At 36.2% G+C, this 19,394-nt stretch overlaps 1 protein-coding gene across 3 annotated transcripts in view; it reads left to right on the top strand.

Moving 5' to 3' along the window:
• cadpsa (Ca2+-dependent activator protein for secretion a) overlaps positions 1 to 6,738 on the top strand; it is a 184,547-nt gene extending 177,809 nt beyond the window's left edge. For all 3 annotated transcript variants that reach the window (XM_059328611.1, XM_059328610.1, XM_059328612.1), the window contains 2 exons: positions 4,021 to 4,125; positions 6,132 to 6,738. In XM_059328611.1, coding sequence (XP_059184594.1) covers positions 4,021 to 4,125; positions 6,132 to 6,305 — 279 coding nt within the window. In that variant the 3' untranslated portion in view covers positions 6,306 to 6,738. The remainder of the gene's footprint in view (positions 1 to 4,020; positions 4,126 to 6,131) is intronic.
• The last annotated feature ends 12,656 nt before the right edge of the window (positions 6,739 to 19,394 follow it).

Below are 19,394 nucleotides of genomic sequence, written 5' to 3'. Positions count from 1 at the left end.
TTTCCTGTTGGTATGTTTGATGGATGTATATCCAATCTACCAAGTTACTTTATGGTGGCACACAGACATACAGAGGTAATATACGGTGACCAAGCGTCCTCTTTTGCCCGGACATGTCCACTTTTTACGTCCTGTCCGGGGCGTCCGGCCGGGTTTTATAAATTCACGAAAATGTCCGGTGTTCACTGTTTTTCATAGGACCAGTACACGTGCACGTAAATTGACCGGCGCTTTGCAAACAATTTTGTGAGACGTAATTACCAAGAGGCTGCCTTGTGGCAGGGTCAGCGCCGCGCACACACACAGAGAGAGACAGAGAGAAATGCCGAAGCGTAAGTGCAGCTTCACAGATGAACTGCAAAAAAATGTTTCCGACGTACCGTCCCGGTCGGGACAGGACAGGTGGGAGGCGGAGTGCACCGTGTGCAAAGCTGGTACATATGTCTCAGTGTCTAATAAAGGTGCTCGAGATCTCAAAGCTCACATGGACACCGAAAAACATAAAAAAGCTGAGCGAGTTGAGAGTTCTTCTGCAAAGTTGACTGATCTTCTTTGTTAGACCTGGGAAAACCGAGGATGCTGTAATGCAGCGGAAGGTGCAATGGCATTTCATACTGTGAAACACCACAACAGCTATTATTTATCTTATTGCAGTTATTAAGAGATATATTGTTGAAGCTAGATTTTCTAACACAAGAGTTCATATTTAGAACATTATTTCATATTATTTATTAATTTATTTGAAAAGAGTCTACGAGAGCTATTATTTTGTTACAAGTCTTTACAGATTTGATTTGATTTTATTACAGAAGTTAATTTTGCACCATTGAAGCATAATAAAGCATGTTCATCAACCTCCGAGAAGCCTGTCTGAATTTGTGTCTCGAGGCCGTGCCGATTGTCCTCTTTTTTGGAAATCAAAATATGGTCACCCTAGGTAATATAAACACTGGAGTTTTAGTCTTGATCTTTTCTTGCTGTTTAGTCATCTTAAAAATATGTCAGCAACCAACCCATCTGCTCGTTTTCAGCTCTCCTCGACACAAAGATATGGAGGAAGCAAACCTTTGTTCCTTTGGTGGTCTGACACTATGCAAACTCCTCCTGATGTAGCTATATGTTAGTTAGCTAGTTAGCTACTGTCATGCTAATGTAACCTTACTTAATGGAAAAAAATGTTTTGGGTTATTTTAATTATTTAAGATACTATTATATACAATAATTGTTTCATTCTTTTTTATGGCACTTTCACTATAATTAATATATTCATTTTCATGTGTTATATTTAAGTTGATATTACTTGTCACCTTGCCCAAAGTTTATTAGTTCCTACCTGCCCTTGTTTTGGGGGACAATTGTGTATGCGAGGGGTAGTCAAGCGGATGCGGTAGTTTCGCGGGGTTTCTCTTGTGTTGTGACCCGTGAAGTGGAATGCTGTATGCTCTCGTGCCGGTGTTGGTTATTAAAGAAGATACAGAATTAAGTGTGGAGTTATGTTGTAGCCAACTCATCACCCATCAGCCCGAGAGACTGGAGAACGCTACCCCGACAAGAAATAAGGGTTACACTAACTTAAGAAGTGACTATATACGATGTAATGTGTCCGTGAAAATTACGACATGGTCAGAACACTGAAGAGACATTCATTCATCATTAAATAGAGTGACAGCAATACTCAGAGGCAATGCAGCTTGGAACCTACTCCTGAACCGACTTTGACAAGTGCCCATGGCACAACATGCTCCTGTGCACCAAGACAAAAATAGGCCTTATTCTTTATTAGGATCCCCATTAACTGATACCTTATTGGCCCCCATTGGCTGCTGGGTCTTCCTTTAATCCACAATTCAGATTTCTGATTCTAAATGGTAAATGGACTGCACTTGTATAGCACTGTTCTAGTCTTAGCAACCACTCAAAACACTTAAACACTGCAGAGAGCTCATTCATGCCAAGGTTATAATAGTTTTGGATTTTTCATTAGTTTCAGTTTTAATTTCGTTGTGATTTTTTGTTTTCAAATTCAGTTAGTTTTAATTAGTTTTCAGAGTGAGTTTGCTAGTTTTAATTCGTTTTTATTTTTTTTGGAAAATGCTTAGTTTTAGTTTAGTTTTTATTATTTTTAGAGTTAGTTTTAGATTTTTCATAATGGGGTATGTGTTGGGTGCAATTTTTAAAAAAAGTCACAATAAATGTTGCCTTTATTTCCTTTGTCATCTCAGCCCCAATAATTTTATTAAGTCATAAAACCAGAAAGATGAAATAGATAACATATCAACCAAAAAGGTTTATGTATGAAAAAAGTTGACAAAAACAAAAACGAAGGACATTTTCACTTTAATTTTAGTTATTTTTTGGCCATTTTTCAAGGCTTTATTGATAGTGAGACAGATAGAAAGGGGGTGACAGAGGGGAGGACATGCGGCAAAGGGAGCTCAGGCCGGATTTGAACCCGAAGCCGCAGCGAGGACTGTAGCCTCTGCACATGGGGCGCCTGTGTAACCCACTACGCTACAGACCACCCCAATTTTAGTTAGTTTTGTAACCACACAATACAGTTTCAGTTAGTTATCGTTTTTTAAAAAAACTCTCATTTTTATTTTTATTTCATTTCATGGAAATGTTTTTTCAATTCTAGTTTTCATTATTTCGTTAGTTTTCGTAAATTATAATAACCTTGATTCACACATTCAGGTACACATTCAGAGGTTACCCGTCATGACGGCAGATAAGAAGTACACAATCAGTATTCATTCCCACACCAATGCCAGAGCATCAGGCGCAACATGGACTAAAATATCTTGGAAGGATACTTCAACACTTAGGCTGCCTGGGTCAGAGATCAGACCGCTCTGAGCCACAGCCTATCAGACTATTTATTGGGGCCCCACATGACAAGAGTAGAAACTGATCCCTACACTGTCTGGGCAAGGCTGTGTGGGCGTCGCTGAACCACAGTGATGACTTTATGGCCAACATGACATGAACATGTTCAGATTAGAAACATCGTTCAGCTGTTCTGTTTGTCAGCTTTGTCCCTCTGGTCTCTCCCTCAATAATCCAGAAAGATACTCTGTCATGATGACACACTGCAACCATGACATCACATGCACTGTAAATAAATCTACAGTTATTTACTGTATTATTCACAGTTCGTCACTGTGTTTGATTTTTACAGTATAGTGCTGTATAATTTACAATAAAATTTGATCCTTGTGACAAATTACAGTAGTCAAAGTATTACTGTGGAAAATCACAGTAGTTTAAAAAATACTGTAGAAAAAACAGTAGACAGTGTAGTACTATGAAAAGTATAGTAGACGACTGTATTTTTCCATTTTTATCATCATTTTGATCAGAATCAGTCCTATAGAAATGCTGTTTAAATTATTAACTTAAAGTTTTTCATACAAAACACAGTATGGAAATCAATTGTAAAACAGTTAATGTATTAATATTATTTTCTTTAGTGTATAGAGTAATTACTTGCAATTACTAGTTATTTATATAAAAAAAGTAACAGCATTGTTTACTGTGCCGTATTGCCATATACAGTACCATTAAAAATCACAATGTTAAACTGTTTTTTATTCTTACAGTAAACAAATCAGCACTGGGAACACATACTAAAAAAAAATCTGTGTTTATTTTTTTTTTATTTTACAGTAAAGAAACCAGTATCGTAAATAAAACTAAAATCACAGTGTTTAATTTTTTTTTATTTTACAGTAAAAAAAAAAACAGTACTGTAAATAAAAATACAGTAGTTCTACTGTAAATAATAATTACAGTAAGTCACTTGTTAATTGTTGCCAATAAGTTACTGTAAAAATCACAGTAAATTCTTTACAGTGCATTTTCTGCAAAATAGACAGCAAGCAAAGTCGATGGGTTACAGTAATACATTTCCAATCATGGATTTATTGTTTTCAGTATCGAAATGTTGCTTTTTGATGTTTGCTCTGAAGTTATCAAGCTGTATCAGATAATGTTATGTACTATGGGCTTTTGTGTCTACAGCAATGGTACACCAGCACTATGAACCTTCTAGGAACATGGCTGACTGACCGTATGGACCTACAGCTCCACCTTTATCAGCTGAAAATTCTCATCAGGGTTGTCAAGGTGAGAAGGAATGCCTTTTTTCTAAACCACATATCTAAATGCAAGCAAAAAGTATTGTCATGTAAATATTCCAAAGAATCAAAGCCACCATTATAAAATGTTTTTAAAAAATTATATCCCTGGTTCATTCTAACGTTTTACTGCTGCGTCTCACATATTTTAATATTTATTGTGAAAATGTATTTGTCTCCTCTCTTTACACACTCTTGTTACTTTTTTTTATTTGGCCTTTCTGGTAGAATGAAAGCTTCAATAGTAAGTGGCAGTAATACAATGATGTCCAATCTCCCAGTACATTAAGCAAATAAGAAGAGGTGGTTGAAGCAGGTTTTGCAGTTCCATTTTCATATATTTGTTCATTTGGATATGCACCAGGATATTCTCCTACATTCCACTACTTCTTGGAAATATTTTACCTTTAACCCCTACATTTATTTTACAGCAGTGGGTATTTTACAGATTTTATATATAAAAATATTAATATATAATATGATGTATTGATATATACAATGTAATATATCATATTATATAATAATTATCATATTATTCTTCTACCTTAAGGTGTCCTAAACTAAAAGTAGAACAAGAGTTAACCTCTCTCACCTAAACTGGTAGCTTGCAAGAAGATGTGATTTTTGTTTTGAAACAGTGGTTTTATGTACATGATTTCTGACCACATTCTTGTCTAAAATCATTTTATCATTCATTTTTCAATCCCTGGACCTTCTTTTAATGACTCCACATTGAGTTAATAAATGCCCTGTGATTAACAGTAATTCCTGAATTCAAAACTCTCTACAAACTAAACACCAAACTGGAAGATGTACAATTAAAAGCAAATGTCAGCTGTGACCTATTTTATGTTGTGTAATACAGTTGATAATATAGGTGATAATGTTACAGCATGATGATGACATCGTTGGAATCATGAATGTCACACATGTTTTCTTGATTTTTTCATATCCACCATTGTGCCAATTATAATGCATCTGTGTAATATGAGGGCAGAACACTGGAGACCACATGTCTTTAATGCAATGTGTTAGTCTAGAAGGATCCATCAGGCCAACAATTGAATCTAAAGACGCCTAGAGTGGCAGCATATGGAGCACAGGTAAGGTCATGGTTCAAACTGTCACAAGTTTTACTCTGGCTCCTTCAGGCCTTAGCTTATGGGCTGACATATGTGCCACCAGAAACTGAATTAGAATTATTTATATTTGAATTTGAATTGCTCAGCTTGAATAAATGCTCAAAAAACTGAATTTGAATCACATAATTTGAGTTTGCATTATTGCATTGAAAAACTGAATCTGAATTGTAATTTGAAATGTAATTTATTAGTTTGGAACTGAACATTCAGTTCTTACTATTCAGTTTCAGTTCGCAAAATTCAATTTCAATTTTCTGCGACGAACATCTGGGTAGTTGAGGCAGAGCAATCAAGCGCAGAAAACGGATGTGCTGATTGGCTGAAGAGGCGCTCTGTGCATCTGCACTCGATTGCTCTGCCTCAACTACTTGGATGTTCGCCACAGAAAATTGAAATTGAATTTTTTGCGAACTGAAAATGAATTGTGAGAATTGAAGGTTCATTACAATTCAGATTCAGTTTTTCGATGTAATGATTCAAATTGAACAATACAAATTCAAATTATGTGATTCAAATTCAGTTTTTAATGCAATCATTCAAGTTAAGCAATTCAAATTCAAATATAAATAATTCAAATTCAGTTTCTGGTGGCACATATTTCGGCCCATATTAGCTCCTCTGACGTTTCAAACATGTAATAGAGTACCATCTGATTCTCAGGGACAGATCCTCCATATTCCTCCATGACTTAAGTGTTCCAAAGTCTAATGTTGGGAGCAGGACCTCAAAATATTGTCTGAGTGGGAGGTGCAGATCCAAACACATGCTCATGGGCCACATCCTTTACATCCATGAAGTGAGAACAATAAAGTGAACCTTAAAACTTTCTGATTGTTTTGTTTGTTCTTGGTAGAAAAAGTACCGTGACTTCCGCCTTCAAGGGGTGCTGGACTCCACATTGAACAGTAAGATGTATGAGACAGTGAGAAACCGGCTGACCTTGGAAGAAGCAACTGCCTCAGTGAGGGAAGGAGGGATGCAAGGCATTTCCATGAAGGACAGTGATGAAGAGGACAATGATAACTAGATGAAAAAGGGCCTGAAAACTAAAAGAATGTCAAAGGCTCAGAGGGTGAGCAGTATACAGCCTGAGAACCCATGCAGCCTTTCCGTGAGGTAAAAACAGATGGTCCTGACATCCAACTTGTTCCCTCCATTATTTGCTGTTTCAGTTTTTCATCCCTGTAATAGTTCCACATTTCTGTATAAATTAATATAAATAGAAATGCATTTGTATCTGTTAACACTTGCAATACACAAGGCTGTCCTATTAATGCTATTTATTTTGAAATTCCTGTAGGCTCATCAGGCTTTGAGCCCACAAAACTAAAATTGAAATGTCAGCAAATGAGTCCCAGAATATTCAAAAGAGGCCAAAATATGACAGCAGTGTGAGACAAGCACAAATGTGATTATGACCTCCATGCAAAGTGGCCTTATAAGATTATAAAGACAGGCAGGTGGATGCATCTATGCATCTAGGTGGATGCATCTATATGAAGTTCATCTCTTGAAGGCATGAACAAGACGTGGTACCTTCATTTTGTGAACCTAAAATGTCTTTTTATGGGAGCCTTCCTGTTGCTTGTCATAGAACACTCTCTTTACTTTACACAGTAAACAACTTTACTGTGCTCAATTATAAAATACAACTTATAAAATGCTCAATTATCCAGTACTGTGATTCCAAATTAAATAGTCAAATTGATATGAAATAAAAGTGTCAGGTTTGTTTAAAAACTGCCAACAAATGCATTTTCACTGCTGAAGTCATATTGCAGTTGATAAGGTCAGAGTGACCAGTCCAAAACAGAGTTTAAAGTAAGATATTTCCAGAATTCCCCCCAAATGTTCTCAAGCAATATGGTTGACCCTCTTTTGTTCTCAAATGTATGAACAAGGCTATAAAAATGTGTTTGTAATGCTAAAAACTGTGCAGTTACTTTATGTTGCATTGTTGTAAAAGGTGTGAATATGGTCTCATATTACATTTTATTTATTTGTTTTTTGGTAATGGGTTTGCATTTTGTCTCAATCATAAAAAATAAATCTATTTCAATGATGTGCTGTGATATAATGTGACAGTAACAGTTGTATCTATTCTCAGCCCTGTTTCTCCAATAGCCCAACAACTGTTAGACAGAAAATGTCATCAAAGACGCTGTCAACAGTAAAGTTGGTGGGCAAAAAAATCAGTTATTAAGTAATAGTGACAAAATCATTATCATTTAGCCAACATTTATATTTTTGTAACTATGAAAAGTTCCTTTCTTGGCCTTCCCACCTGGTGTCATTAGATGATCAGTGTCATATTATAGTTGAAATGGGTCTAGGTGTGACCATGTGAGTGCAAGTTTCACCAGATAGCTTTGGCAGTTTCTCAGTAGTTAGCTAGCTGAACCATGCTAGTCTGGTTTGCATAGTATCATTGGTATGGCAAAAACAAATAGAGCTGGGAGAGCCTCCTGTGTGATTAAGATCCATTGTTAATGGAATGTTACAATTTCCCAACAAGTTACAGCAACATTGGAGAAAAAAATGGTGTTTGATCACATTTTTTGAACAAAAGTTGGATATGTGGAAACAAATTAAACATACTAAGCTGTTTTTGTTCCTGATATTGATCATCTGTACTGGGAAATGTATGAAACAAATGATTATCTTTGTGCAACTTTCTGTTGTGCATTAGAAACATGTGCTCCAGAGTGCATAGACATTACATGAACCCTTTAAAGTTGATCTACAGGACAGGTAGTTCCCCTGCAGGAGAACTATGAAGGGATGCAACAGAGGCACTCAGTCAGTCTCCATCACCTCTCAGTCTGCATACTCACTTACGTTGTTTTTAATTTTATTGCAATTGCAGTTCACAGAAGTCAATAAAGTAAAATAGGGAATCATCCACAGAAAATTTCACAACACATATCTTGGTGTGGTCCAAAGTGTTGGGCAGATGGAGCCACGGCAGACCAGCTGACATTCCCATCCCTAGGACTGACATTAGCAGGGCAGAACCTCATCTTTATTCAACAAAGCATTAACACAATTCACCTAAATATGGTAATAACATCCTTGTGACAAGTATGAAGAAGAAATCAGTTTGAAACAAGTAGCTATATGAAATACGTGCTCATTTTAATAGCCTGTAAGCGCATCAAGATTACTTGCATGATTTATGAAATTGTGCACAAAAAATAAAGTAAAGGCACACATTTATCAAAAAAAAAAAAAAAAATGTAAAATATGTATGCGAAATGGTCTGTGTCTTGTGCGGTGAAATTAAAGAGGGGGTTTTGAAAGAGAGGAGAGGAAAGAGAGGAAGAGGGGGAGAGGAGAGGAAGATGAGGCCTCTCTCTGTAATCACTTATGGCCTCAAATTATACAATTTACTCTACTATCACTTGTGTATGACACCACAAGTTCTTCCATTAAAGAGTGAGAAAGCTGCATGTATCCTTTACAAAGAAATGAAACCGTGTTACTATTTTAGGAATCAGTGTCATACTGCCTCCATATAAATCCTCCAGTAACAACACATCTGTATGTTCTTGTTGAAGGAAACACTCAGTGCTCATGTCTCACTTCTTCAAACATTGGAACTTTGATTTCCACATGAACCTAATGCCTCTGACATGTTCCTTTATTTGTTTCTTTAATAGATACGTTAGTAAGGCAATATAGTTTGATTTTATCACACTGATAGAACTGTTTTTAACCTTTTTCAATTTTTCAATTTTAAAACAAATAGTCTATTTTAGTCATATTGTTTAAATGGTAGAGTTTATTTGCCATCTGTTCCTGTATGTGCCCTGTACTTCATTCCAGGATGTATGATGGGGGTTATCCATGTTTTATAATGGAAGTCTGCCTATACTTTGCCTCTGTCAACTGTTTTCTATACTGTACTAGAGCTGTGTGTTGCACTGTGTGCAGGTACTGCATGTCCCCAGTATTCACTCCCAAGTGTTTTTGCTACATGTGTGAAGTTTCTGGTGGGTTCATCATGCTTCTGCCTTCTAGAAGAGCCCACAAAGGCCAAGAACATTTAAATAAAGGTGAATGGCAAACCTGGAAAGAACTCGTCATGTGATTCATTGTTGCTGTGAACTGACTGAATGAATGTGATTTCAGGAGTGAAATCAGCTGAAAACATCCTGATGAATTGTTCAATAACATGTCTAAAATGGTTGGATTTGATATTATAGCGTTTAGGTTTAACTATTCTGCCCTACAAAGCTTAACTGCAGTAACTACATTTTTAGTCGAAATTGAGTTCCTTGATGTCTGTTTTATCTGACAAAGTTTTAGATTTAAATTTTCCTTTATTTCAGAGAAATAATGATATGAAAATTGCAGTAAGTACAAAATCCATCTCCGAACAAAAGGAGTCTGCTTTGACTGTGATACAGTGTAGCCTTGTATTTCTTTATTGTGTTGAACACTGAAGAGAATCATAATAGAATTTATAAGTTTATTTGATAGGAAAATTATTATCTAGATAGTGAATAAGTTAAACAGTGAGATACAATTATATTAAGACCAAACTATAACATTACTTTATAATATTAAGTCTAAAATACACAAGTATTTGTATAAAGTTGTGAAATACTTTTAAATACACTTCTAACAAATTCCATTTGAAAACCATCACTGAAAACAAAATATAAAAGCTGAAAGAAGACAATAACACTGTAGTTACTGCACTTTGTTTTTGCATTAATATTTGCACCTTTTACAGCAATACAAAACCAGGGTAACTACATTTTTGGGGTCAAAGGTCAAATAAATCATCATGATTTTGAGCATAAACGTTACATCATCAATACATGTAGGAATAAGTGTCGTATCATTTACCTACATATAAACCATTAGGCTGGCCAGTTAAAAAAACGTTTAAAACTTTAAAGCAGTTTTTCTCAGTTTTACCCTTTGCGTAGTTACTGCAGTTAGACTTTGTAGGGCAGTATTGGCAGTTACTTTTACTATTTTGCACAAAGAGCTTCCCACTTAGAGTGAACAAGGATGTTTTGTCTGCAGACTGCAAAAAATACATATTTGTTAATCCTTGGCATCCTTCCCTCCCCCTCAGCAGCATTTCCTTAAGAAAGAGAGTCTGAGATTAATACTGTGGATTAAAGCATAAGTCATCTTAAGAGTTGATATCATCATCGAGAAGGAGATTGAAAGAATTGCAAGAGATCAAATCAGCAATGACCGAAAAATCAAATCAAAGCCCAAGATGGAAGCTAAGACTGAAGTCTGGAGGATTAATAAAGATATATTATTGTCCTAAATTAAAAGAAGACAGGCTATCTTTTAATTATGTCATAGAAGGGAGGAAACAAATCCTTTCAAGAAGAATAGAGAAAAAATAGATTTTAGATGAAAGTGGAGGAAATGTGCTAAATCCAACTAAAGACATTTTCCATTCTCCCTGTGATAGTCGATGGTTGCCCACTGTCAGAGAGGCTTTATTCACATTTAGTTGTTTGCCTCAAATGTTTTGACTGGATGGTTCATATTATGTGGTTAACAAACAGACAAAGCAACACTATTGTGTTATTGTGGTAATAATATAAGTTCCAGTGATGGTGGTTTAGTAGTTTACAGAATGTTATTTTGTGGTTTGATGATTTCTTGACGAGACAATAATGTTCAGGATTGATGTAGAAGAAAGGATGATCATGCACACTCCTTCATTAATTGACTGTTATGCTTTTTTTTATAATAATAAGTGTACTGTAAATATTCTTTCTAATAATATGGGAGTCAGATGAAAATATGACCCCGTTTTTAACTGGCAGAATGCAACGTGGCGCGATGGAGACAATGTACCACTGTGTCAACTCCTGGTAGTGTCACAGAATTTAACCCATAAGAACCCATGGTGACACCGGTGTAACAAACACTTTAAATCTTCTAGAATCTCCCCATATTCAGCTTTATGCTTCACATTAACTCAATAAATCCCTAAGCGATGTATACTCAACACCCTGGTGTGGTGGTCATGTGACAGGAAGTGACTTCTCCAAAATGTGGCTGTGACTGGAAACAGAAATGTGAAAAAATAGCTAATTTCAAAAAGCTTATTTTTTGTTACTAGGCTAAGTGTAAACACATTTAACAATTCTAATATGTCAATAGGGTGTCATTTTTTTGCATTTAACCCTATCAGGGTTTGGTATTTGTTTTTATTTATTATTGATGTATTGTTATTTTGTTACTTAAAAACAATTCTGAAAAATAATGTGTTGTTAAACAGCACTATTAATGTCACAATTTTAATATATGTTGTGGAGATGCAGAGAAAAAGGCAAATTTGTATTTCTGTAAGCAGAAATGGTGTCGAGTTTATTTATATTAAAATAAGAAATATCATAAAAATAAATACCATTACATATATGTCACATCACAGATCTTTGACATTTAGGGGTAGTATTTAAAAAAAAAAAAAAAACATCATAAATGTGTTCTATGTGGTCCACTTGGTGTGTGGTATATCCCCCATCATTTTCCTTCAAGGATAAATGGGTCTGGGTACTTATGGGTTAAGTTCTTCCTTTGCAAATTATTTTTGGTTGAGTGCACAAGTCTGATCAGAGTCAGTTTGGTCAATTTGTTTCAATTCGGTCCTTCATCAATTTGTAGAGTTAATGATAATTAGTGACCTGCCATTTTAACCTGTGAAAGTTGCGTTTGCCGAGAAAAAGATGCTCCTCTGTAAACATTTTGTTCATTGTTCTTTGTTAAAGAGGGGAGAAAATTATTAGCCTGCAAGTTGCCAACTTCAATTCAGAGACATTCACACTACTACTGCACCAGAATTGTTTAAATTTACACACAACATTTTCACTTGTATAGCCAATGGTGAAATGATGCACTTAATGAGCTACTGAGTGCTACAACACTAGCAGGCTGAATGAAACACAGTTGAACACAGTTGGAGTTGGCTAAACACTTGATCAGCTTAATTTTATTCAGTACATTCATTCATTCATTATGCTTTACCGCTTATCTGCATCGGGTGAGAGGCGGGGTTCATCCTGGACAGGTTCTCCAGACTATCACAGGGCTGACACAGAGACAGACAATCATGCTCTCATCAAGGTTATTATTGTTAACGAAAACGAGAATTGAAAAAACATTTTTGTTAACTGAAATAAAAATTAAAATGAGAGTTTCTTTAAAAAACAATAACTAACTGAAACTGTATTTTGTGGTTACAAAACTAACTAAAATCATTGTGAAAATGTCCTTCATCTTCATCTTTGTCAACTTTTTTCATACGTAAACCTTTTTGGTTGATATGAAATCTATTTCATCTATCTGGTTTTATGACTTAATAAACTTATTGGGGCTGAGATGGATCAGACAAATGAAATAAAGGCAACATGTATTATGACTTTTTTTTTAATCTGGCATCCAACAAAAACCCCATTACAAAAAAACTAAAACTAACACTAATTAAAACTTGAGCACACTCACTCTAAAAACAGATTAAAACTAACTGAATTTGAAAACAAAACATCACAAGGAAATTAAAACTAAAACTAATGAAAAATCCAAAATGATTATAACCTTGGCTCTCATTCACTCCTACGGGCAATTAAACCTAAGTGCACGAGAGAACCCACGCTGACACTAGTGAAGGGAAAACGAAGCTTCATGAACCATTTGCTTTATTTTTTGACCCCACTAGATGGCAGTCTTGGCTTAAAAAAAAGGCTTTAGCAATGGTGATTGAGTGTGTTTTCAGCCCTTTGTTGAACAAAGAGCGCCATCTAGTGGGCTCTGTAAATAAAGCAAATGGTTCATGAAGCTTCGTTGTCCCTTCACTAGCTGACACGGGGAGAACATGCAAACTCCACACAGACGAGCTTCAGGCCCGAGTCGAACAAGCTACCCTCTAGCTGTGAGTCAAGAGTGCTAACAACTACTCCACCTTGTAGCCTTTATTCAGTACAATCAATTATAAAATGTCAGTACTGGTCCAAGAACAGATCTACTTAGAACATCATTATCAGTTCAATCTCCCCACATCCAATACAAACATCATATGTGGTCGCTCTTAAAGTTGGAATGAAATATTTTTTACCTCTTTCCATGAAATGATTGGGACAATGTGATTTATTATTGACAGATAAAGTGTATCTTCTCAAAACTTTATTAATCAATCTCTTCCAGACTGCAAAAAGCCACCTCACAAAAACGAGAAAAAAAGTATAAAAATTGGGTGTATTTTGCTTAAAAATAGCAAAATTATCTGCCAATGGAACAAGAAAATTTGGCTTGTCAAGACTTTCCAAAACAAGTAAAAATAACTCATCTCAATGAACCCACAAATACCTTAGAATTAGTGTATTCTAACTAATATCAAGTGAATTTTTCTTGACTCTAAAGAAATTTTCTCAATATGTTGAAAAATATTCTTGAAATAAGTAAATGCTATCATGATATGCATAGGCATTATATTTCCTGAAACCAGCAAAGTCATACTAAAAACTAGTGTACTTTTCTTGATATAGCTACAAATATTTCCATCTGGCTGCTTGTTTTAAGTATGTGAAGAGGTAAAATCATGTCAAAGTCATGATTGAAATAAGAAATTATTACTTTGAAATAGCAGTTTTATACCTGTAAGTGTTGATGAAACAGTTTTGTAACGTTTGATATTCTAGTTTCAAGCATGTATTTACTCAGTTTAGGTCATAAAATCTCAGTAACAAGCTGTAATATCTGATTTAGATAATTAAGGACCAAAACACTTAAAACAAGTGAAACAGTCTAACATAAAAAATGCTGACTAAGAAGAACTATCTTATCAGACAGAAAATAAACATGTATCCCCTTGATCTAAGATATTTAATCTGACTTAGATTTCAGTTTTTGCAGTGCAAACACATCACAATGAAAATGAATTAACAGAGGATGGTGTCTGAAAGCAAAATGATTCCAACTTTATCACTGAACTGGATGTACAGAATTATAAATTAAATTAATCTTCTCATCAGACTTGACAAAGAGACAGGTTAGTGAAGTCAGTGGAAGTGAATTTGATGCTTTAACATCAGAAAATAAAGGGATTTCACTCAGACATATTTGAGAGGGTGGAGGGACAATCTGGCCAAAATCTATAATTCCATGTGACAGAAATGTAAATTGTAGTATGGGACTAGTGGTAATTTATCACATTACAGTTATTTACTGTAACAAGGCACCAATCATTTTTTTGCATGTGTTTGTATACCCCCAAGTTAATGAAATATATTTATTTTATATTTATATATAACAAAAACTAAAAATTCAAGGGTTGGTTCCTCCAACTTCTTCAGATATTATTCCCTGTAAAACTATGACTGTTTGTCATCCCCAGAAATTCATCTTCATAAATAAAGGCTGCCAACATTGTGAAGGAGAATGGAAAAAAGAAAGGGCTGTTTGAGTTAATGTGACAGAGAGCTCACATGCTCTTTACTGTCTCTACAGAGGCAATTCCTTCATATCCTACACATATGAGAATAATCAGCAGCACCCCACCTATTCTAACATCCAGTCTGCAGTGTCGCTGAGCTGCCTCCGAATATCAGTCATTTAATTTCTACATGAATATCCAGAGATGATTGGGCAGTTCTGTGCGAGAGACGACACTAGGGAGGATTAATGGGCCCGGAGATTTATGCCGGCACGATCTGAGCTGCTTTGGCTTTTAAGCTCCAATCAAGTGGGGAAATGGGAAACGCTAACGGTATCAAAATAAGAAGAATCTCCAACTGACCATCACAGTGAGAACTGGCCCCGAGTCTTAGCGCTGACAGGCCGCTGCTGTACTGTGGGGAGTCCTGCAGTGATACGGATGTGAGAACAAGCCGTTCCGACACATTGAGTCCATCAAGCCGTCTCCGACATGATACGTGTGGAAAATGACAACAGGAAAATGAAAAGATGAAGAGAGAAATCAGCCCATGTGTAGACATTCAAGCTGCCAAATAAATTGCTCTATGATTTGTAGTAAAGAGGCATTTTATTTATGATGCCATTCACAGTGTCCTTTAAGGTAAACAGCATCACAACAGAGTAGGCCTACAGCCCGGGAGACGTGTTTATTTTTGCACGGCTGCTTTGCGTGCCAGAAGTGTCAAAATTGCCTGCCATTTGAGAGGGCAGGTAGATGTCAGATCCTTTTAATAAAAGCAGCCCCCAAAGCCTCTTATGTTTCCCTCCCCACGCACCAAAACCTTCTTATCGTGGCCTTAAGAGGGGACAACAAGCCTGCTGATTAATTTTAGATCTTTTCCATGAAAAGAGTAGCTTACAGTTTAAAGCAATCTCACCCAATGTTCAGTCAAGACACAAGGGCAGATTGTATTATACCTCAGGGATGAATATTACACAGGACCGTTTGTCCTGTTTTATGCTGCTATACAATACGAGGCCATATGGGGATCAACAATATGACATCTTAAACTGGGACTGCTGAGGCCACTGTTATTATTAGATGGATGTCTGGAGATAATCCTCCATCGTGCGAGCACATTTGATTGTGCACACCTCTTTCTTTTCCCTTTCAAAGACTTTTTTCCACAATGGAATAAAAAGGGAAATATATCATGTTGTTTTTCTTCCATATTTTGTTTTTGTTGTCCAGGTATTTATTAAAGTATTATAATTTAGGTTTGCCATTTTATGTAGACTATGATGATGATCTTATTTTAATTTACTTAAACATTTAAATATCTTGTTCATTTTAACTGTGATACATTGTTGTCCAACAGCCCAATGTGACCACCATTGTATTGACCCAGTACCCTTGTTAAAAATAGTTTTAATAGTGTTTTTAATAAACTTATACATACTTAGATGTAATTCACACATACCTTAAAACTGGATTTTTTTTTTCTTAATGGATTAATTAATGGACATAAAAACATATGGAGCATATGTGACCACAAGGCACTGTACAGATACAGTACTGTATACCTGGAGTCATCAGAGTGCCTTATGCATGTTTCGTTACATTTTGTTCCAATCATAACATTTTGGGTTGCATGGAGAAAAAAATGTTAACTAAATAAAAATTAGTAACTGAAAAAGAGAGTGACTTTTTTTAAAAGCTGCATGTTGGCTTCACTATAAACAAACCAAACAAGTCTCAAACATCAGATAGTCATGTGGACTCCTCTACACCAGCAGAATGAATTAATTGTCAGATCTCAGAACTTTATACAGAACAAAGTAGTGAGCCATTGCTTTCAGACCAGTGAATTGGTGTATGTTGTTAGAGATAAACTTTTGGAGTCATGTCACCCTCACCCAAGAATACAGTAATGTACTGCATTTACAAAAATGCTTTTAATGTAAAACACAATATTTTTTGAATACAGTCTGCCTAATGGTAGAACTTTGTACCTGTATTCACAGCCTAAATACCAATGCTGAGTGCTGCCAGGGTGCTGTTGGCAGAGCTGCTTTATGTTATTATTTTTTATGTTCCTCTATTGTGTCACTTGAAAAAAATAGGCACTAAACATCCTGCTGATGGTACATCGATACAGAGTGATGTACTATTTGCAGGTCCAACATTACCTTTACAGAGAACAATGCCATATTTAGGGCTCAAAAAAAATTAAAATTCTGAGAGATTTAAATTAACCTTGACAAGCATGCATCATCTGCATATGCTATGCCAACTATAATAAGGCTTTGCTCCTTGTACGAGTCCAGTCATCTCTTTGCAGCCAGAGTGTTTGGACTACTCTAGAATTCATTTTAGTCAATTTAAAGGGCCTTAATGCACTGATGCTCCAAGGACCTCCTCTGTCCCTCATGACTGCCCAAAGACTTCTGAGCATGACTTGTCTTCACCTGACTCACTACAGGGCCAGAGGCTGTACACACACACACACACACACACACACACACACACACACACACACACCTGAATCCTTCCTTTAGCGATGCAGAAATGAATAAAATGAATCACCATCACAATCAATGTTCAACAGTCAACCAGTCCTATTTTTCAACAGAAACTGTTTTGTTCAGCAAGCTTATGCCGAGCTATTTGTTCTGTTTGTTTGATTCATGAGCAATTACAAGAAAGACAGGAGACCCATTCTGCACAAGTATTGTATTGTTCTCAGCAGTGTAAAGGTGTATTCACACATTCACATTCACTCATGTTAATACGATCACCTTACAGCAAAGGTGTTCAGGATTCAAGAGGATATGGAGTTTGCAGGTTTGGTTAATTGGTGAATGAATTGGCCTGACTGACCTACCTCATCTCCCAGTATCTCTGCAATTATGTACCAAGTAGTACATTTGTTTAATTTAGTAAAATACTATCACTAGTGGACGGTGGCTTAAACTAAAATAATTTTTAAGGCTTAAGAAAATCTACATTTTTCTATAACTTTAGTCGTGGGGCAGCTAACAAAACTAAGCTTCATGTGCAGCCCCCCATGACCTGAGTTCAGATATGTGGTTCATAGCCATCTTGTGTCGCCATCTTGCTTCCGATACGGGGAGCAGACCACATCTGGATTGTGGAGGAGTGAGAGGGATCTGATCACTGACTACAGCCTCTCTACACCTCAACCTGACTGAGAGAAGCTGCTGCTAATTCATGCTAGCATTAACTGGAGCATTAACTGGGATGTTCATTTTTGCTAGCGAAAAACAAAAACAAAATGTATGTTACTTCCCTCTGAAAAATGAACTCCTTGGAGTGTCTGTTAGTCCAACCAAACGCTGAACAAGACATTTTAATGAACAAAACGTTCAAATAAACTGTCACTAAGTGAAAATACAGTGAAAGGGTCAAAGTTATGAGACCAAACCGGTAAAGGTCTTTTTTTATATCTATATAACGTTATATATATAACTTTATTGACACGTTGCTGTGGATACGCATTGTTAGTAACCTGTCAGTCAAAGGTAGCCACGCCCCAAATCATACGATTCTTTATCTCCTATTTTCTTCTTAATGGGGCCTTTATTGGAACTACTGACATCAAATTGTCTTGAAGAAGATTTTTAACTAGTGATTGAGACCATAGTGTTGCCCTAAAAAAAATTCTGAGGTAATAAATCAAGTGAGGAGTTTTCAAATTTTGCATTGAAATTAATGGATTCATTTTTAATTATTTTTTTTTTTTGCAATTTTCGATAGAATGCAGCACTTCCTGGTTTGCCTCCTTGCTCAGACCCGGAGGTTGCTACCTGATGTGGTTACAGATAATGAAATAACAGAAACAAACTGAGCATGGATGTTGGCAGCAGCTCTTTTAGCCCCTCTAACAACCTGATGAAGGTAAAACTGTTTTTATCAATATTTTTACTACTTCTAATCATTTGGTCCCTTTGTTTTGGAGAGGAGGATAATTCATCTCCCGATTGACTACGATTTTTCAGTGTTCTTTTTTTTTTCTTTTTTTTTTACAGATATTTTCATCATTCAGTGTTTGGGAGATAAGATGCAGTCCTCTGTGGATACTTTAGCTCCCAGTAAAAAAACTACCAAAAAAAGAACACTGAAGGAATTCTAACAAAGAGAAATTCACTGCAATGAAAGTATTTCTATATCTTTTGTTATTGTTTTTATTGAAAAGCCCCATAGAGACAGAAAATGACCTATTGCATATTTAAATGGGATACACGGTGGTGTAGTGAATAGCACTTTCCCCTCACAGCAAAAACGATTGGCACAGGTTGGTATACACCTTCTGTGGAGTGGGCAATGGTGTTCATGCAAGGTTCCTAGTGATGTGCACTCCCTCTGGAACAAGTGACTGGGGATCAATGGGACTGCCTGAGCATCATTCCAGCTACCAGGGTGGCTCACATTGACATGATAGAACCGCCGCTCGCTGTCAGAGAGCCCAGTAAGCACAACAAAACTGTTTTCTGCTGAGGTATGCCACTGGGTTCTCGCAGTGTGGTTTCCCAATCAGAATGTGACATCCATCAACAGCACAGACAGAGTTAGGAAATCCTGCTGCACAAAATGTTAACTCTGAATTACTCAGGGCTTACCCTGGGGGCCAGAAAATGTGGTGAGACAAGTGTGCTGTGACAAGAGCGCAAATTCATGAAGATGCAGGCACATTGCAGTGCA

Source organism: Centropristis striata, chromosome 3, assembly GCF_030273125.1.
Source record: "Centropristis striata isolate RG_2023a ecotype Rhode Island chromosome 3, C.striata_1.0, whole genome shotgun sequence".
NCBI lineage: Eukaryota > Metazoa > Chordata > Actinopteri > Perciformes > Serranidae > Centropristis > Centropristis striata.
Note: the sequence above shows the minus strand (reverse complement) of the source record. Positions and strands in the feature narration are given on the sequence as shown.